The sequence below is a fragment of the Gallinula chloropus genome (genome assembly GCF_964237585.1).
Source record: "Gallinula chloropus genome assembly, chromosome: 18".
Taxonomy (NCBI): domain Eukaryota; kingdom Metazoa; phylum Chordata; class Aves; order Gruiformes; family Rallidae; genus Gallinula; species Gallinula chloropus.
In genome coordinates this window covers 13797658-13801255 of record NC_140103.1, presented here as the reverse complement: position 1 = coordinate 13801255, position 3598 = coordinate 13797658, and the positions used below count along the sequence as shown (strand labels likewise).

Genomic DNA, 3598 nt, shown 5'->3' with positions numbered 1-3598 from the left:
TATAAACCAGAGAGCTGAGCAGCATCTGAATGACCAAAGAGCATGTGGAGGTAGAAAACTGTTGAGAACTGCTGAAATTCATCTGATATGCAGAAAAGATGTCCTTAGGAATGGCTGTATGATCAGGAGATGTGGAAACACCTGAATGATGGAAATGAATGAGACAGACTGGCTTTAATGCAGGTAGAGTGGAAGGTGAATATTTCTTCTGCTTCCATGTCTGAGTCAAACACCACCACGAGAACCTGCATTAGGAATGGGATGAACATGGGTGATTTTATTAAAGCGTAGACAAACTGAGAGTAAAAAAACCCCAACAACTAATAAACCCACTAGATACAGATTGATCCTAACATGAGTTACCATGGCCAGCAATGTGCAGAAGACGAGCTACTTAGAAACATCCAGTCCTCAGTTTCCACATGGCATCCTTGAGCTCCTGGTTCCTCATGCTGTAGATGAGGGGGTTCACTGCTGGTGGAAGCATTGAGTAAAGCAATGACAATACCAAGTCCAGAAATAGGGAGGACATGGAGGGGGGCTTCAGGTTGGAAAACACGGCAGTACTGAGAAACAGGGAGACCACGGCCAGGTGAGGGAGGCAGGTGGAAAAGGCTTTGTGTCGTCCCTGCTGTGAGGGGATCCTCAGCACAGCCCTGAAGATCTGCACATAGGACACCACAATGAACACAAAACACCCAAAACCTAAACAGACACTGACCACAATGAGTCCAGTTTCCCTGAGGTAGGCATCTGAGCAGGAGAGCTTGAGGATCTGGGGGATTTCACAGAAGAACTGGTCAAGGGCATTGCCCTTGCAGAGGGGGAGTGAAAATGTATTGGCTGTGTGCAGCACAGCATTGAGAAACCCACTGGCCCAGGCAGCTGCTGCCATGTGGACACAAGCTCTGCTGCCCAGGAGGGTCCCGTAGTGCAGGGGGTGGCAGATGGCAACGTAGCGGTCATAGGCCATGACAGTGAGAATATAGTACTCTGTTGCAATCAAAAATTCAAAGAAGAAGAGTTGAGCCACACATCCTTTGTAGGAAATGGCCCTGGTGTCCCACAAGTAATTGGCCATGGATTTGGGAACAGTGGTGGAGATGTAGGCAAGATCAACAACAGAGAGGTTGAGGAGGAAGAAGTACATGGGGGTGTGGAGGTGGTGGTCACAGGCTATGGTGATGATGATGAGGCCATTGCCCAGGAGAGCAGCCAGGTAGATGCCCAGGAAGAGGCAGAAGTGCAGGAGCTGCAGCTCCCGTGTGTCTGCAAAGGGCAGGAGGAGGAACTGGCTGATGGAGCTGCTGTTGGACATCTGCTGCTGCCAAGTGTGGAGACCTGTCCAAGGTGGAAAAGGCAGTGAGAAGTTAGGGAACTCTTCTCTGAGGGAAACAGTTTCCAATTCACATTGAGTCTCTGTATTCAGGAAGAGATTTGGCTCATCCCTTCTGGGAGGTCTGCTTTGTGCTGACTTGAGCATGCCACTGATGGGAGGAGGGTTGGCTGTGGGCTCTTCAGAACTCAGTCCTGCCTGGCAGCAGTAAGTAAATAGAAGCATGGCCTGAACTCAGACTAAATCCCCTGTGGATAAGAAGGAACTGAGGAGTGTTTCTCCTGTCAGAACTGCCTGACATTGCTGCTGCAGTGCCAGTGAAACCTTCCTCTGAGTGCAGAGTGGGGAGAGCTGCTCTGTCCATCAGCCCTGGTCTCAGCTGCCCTGTGCTGGACGCTCTGTGATCACACCCTGCTGTTCCCTGCAGAAGAAACTGGACCCCACAGAGAGCTGAGGAATCCAGTCTCGCAGGGCAGAGCTCCAAAGCCCTCCTGCAGTCTCATCCTACCCAAGGAGGATCTCAGCTCCCCACTCCCAGTCAGGGACACACAGGGCTCAGTGCAGCTGCCCACACACAGGTGATGAGTGGCATTGCCACAGCCTCTGTGCAGAGATGTCTCCTGCATGGGGCTCCTCTCTGGGGCACAAGAGTCCCTGGGAGAGCGGTGCCATTGTGGGAGGCAGCCTGCAGCCCAGCAGAGCCCCTGGGAAATCCTCAGTCCTACAGATCGGGGTCCTGAAGTGAGGGTGAGAACAGTGTCCACAGCTCCAACAATAAGGGACGTGCTCAGAGACCCAAGTAAAGGTGGGACAAAGGCAGAAAGGACAGGATGTGAAACAGTGAGAATTGCTGAAGCCGAGGCTGGAAGGACAGGTGAAAGGCAGACAGTAAGGAACTCAGTCTGAAACCCTGGATCTCTGGGTGCCGAGTCTGTGCTGAGTGCTAGAAACCAGGGGGTAGCTGTGTGTCAACACTACAGGGGATGTCAGGGAGGTCCCAAATCCCCACAGCCAGGGCATTTCTGGGAGCAGCTCCTTCTCCCTCCCTGACAATGTCTCTGCTGCTGGGAACTGTCCCTGAAGCTGCTTCTCTTTCCCCATGTCACCTCCTGCTCTGTGCTCTCAGAACTCATCCATCCTGTCCTGTGCTCAGCTCTGCTCTGCAGACCCCTCCTGGCATCAGGGCACTGCCCCAGGGAACCTCTGTGTGTGCAGGGCTCAGGAGATGCTCTGACAAGTCCTAATGACCAATGAGTTTGCACTGCCTTCTGCAAAGTTACCAAGAAAAGCTCAGCTCCCACTTCCCACCCAGCAAACAGGAGACAAAAATTCAAAGTAAAGACTCTTTACCTGGAGTGGAAAATGCATCCTTGGTGTTCTTGAAAAGTCTCTGGGAAGTTCCCAGGGATGAGCTGGACCTGGGAGCAAACCTGTCCTACGCAGCACACTGACGGAAGAAGGACCCTGCACTGTCTTTCCATGGGTCACTTGCCACTCTGGGGTGATGCTGCTGGAAGCCCAGCAGGCAGGCTGAGTGCTGACCATGGCAGCAGCAGAGTCCCTGCCACAGCACAAAGCTCCTGAGTTGGAGGGACCATGTTCACGAGAACAGCCTTGGCACACCTAGGTGCACACACTGCTTCACTCTTCTGCAGCCATGCCCAGGAGAAGACAGCTGTCCTGCCCTGTCCCTCTGATGGGGCACAAGGGCATCCCTTCCAGGCAGCTCTTTCTGGTCCTAGAGAGAACCTGTCCTCCTGACAGACCCCACACACTGCCCCATGTCCCAGCCTTAGGAGATCCCTCCAGGAACAGAACCTGCATTGCCCTGCACCCACAGACATACCAGGCAGAGTGCTGTGGAGATTTCTCCTCCAGTGAGCTCTCAGCATCCATCAGCTCTCTCAGCCTCACAGGTCTCCCCTCGGTGCCTCCAGGCAGTGTCCCCAGCCCTGTGTGCTTGGCAGAGGAGCTGCTCCTGGCCAGAGCTGTCTCTCTGCAGTGCTGCCAGGTTGCCATGAGCTCCCTCCATCCCAGGAGCCTCTCCCAGGTAAGCAGTATAAGACCAGTTCTTCTAGACTCCCTCCTGGTGCCTCAGGCCTCATGGGGATCATTCTGTGATCTCATCTCTAATGTTTCCTCCCTCAGCTGGGGAGAAATCCTTCTGTCCAGCAGAGTCTTTTCTCCTGATTAAACCAGAGCTGGGCAGGAGAATCCCCTTTCCTTCTCTCCACATGAGACAGGACCTTCAGGAAGGGACAG

The 3598-nt window shown here is 53.4% G+C and overlaps 1 protein-coding gene across 1 annotated transcript; it reads right to left on the bottom strand.

Annotated features, from left to right (window-relative positions):
• Positions 1-394: 394 nt before the first annotated feature.
• On the bottom strand, positions 395-1150 carry LOC311198470 (olfactory receptor 14C36-like; the record flags this gene model as incomplete). The annotated part of the gene is made up of 1 exon (XM_084272429.1): positions 395-1150. The coding sequence occupies one exon, from the start codon at positions 1148-1150 to the stop codon at positions 395-397; it is 756 nt and encodes a 251-aa protein (XP_084128555.1).
• Positions 1151-3598: the final 2448 nt, after the last annotated feature.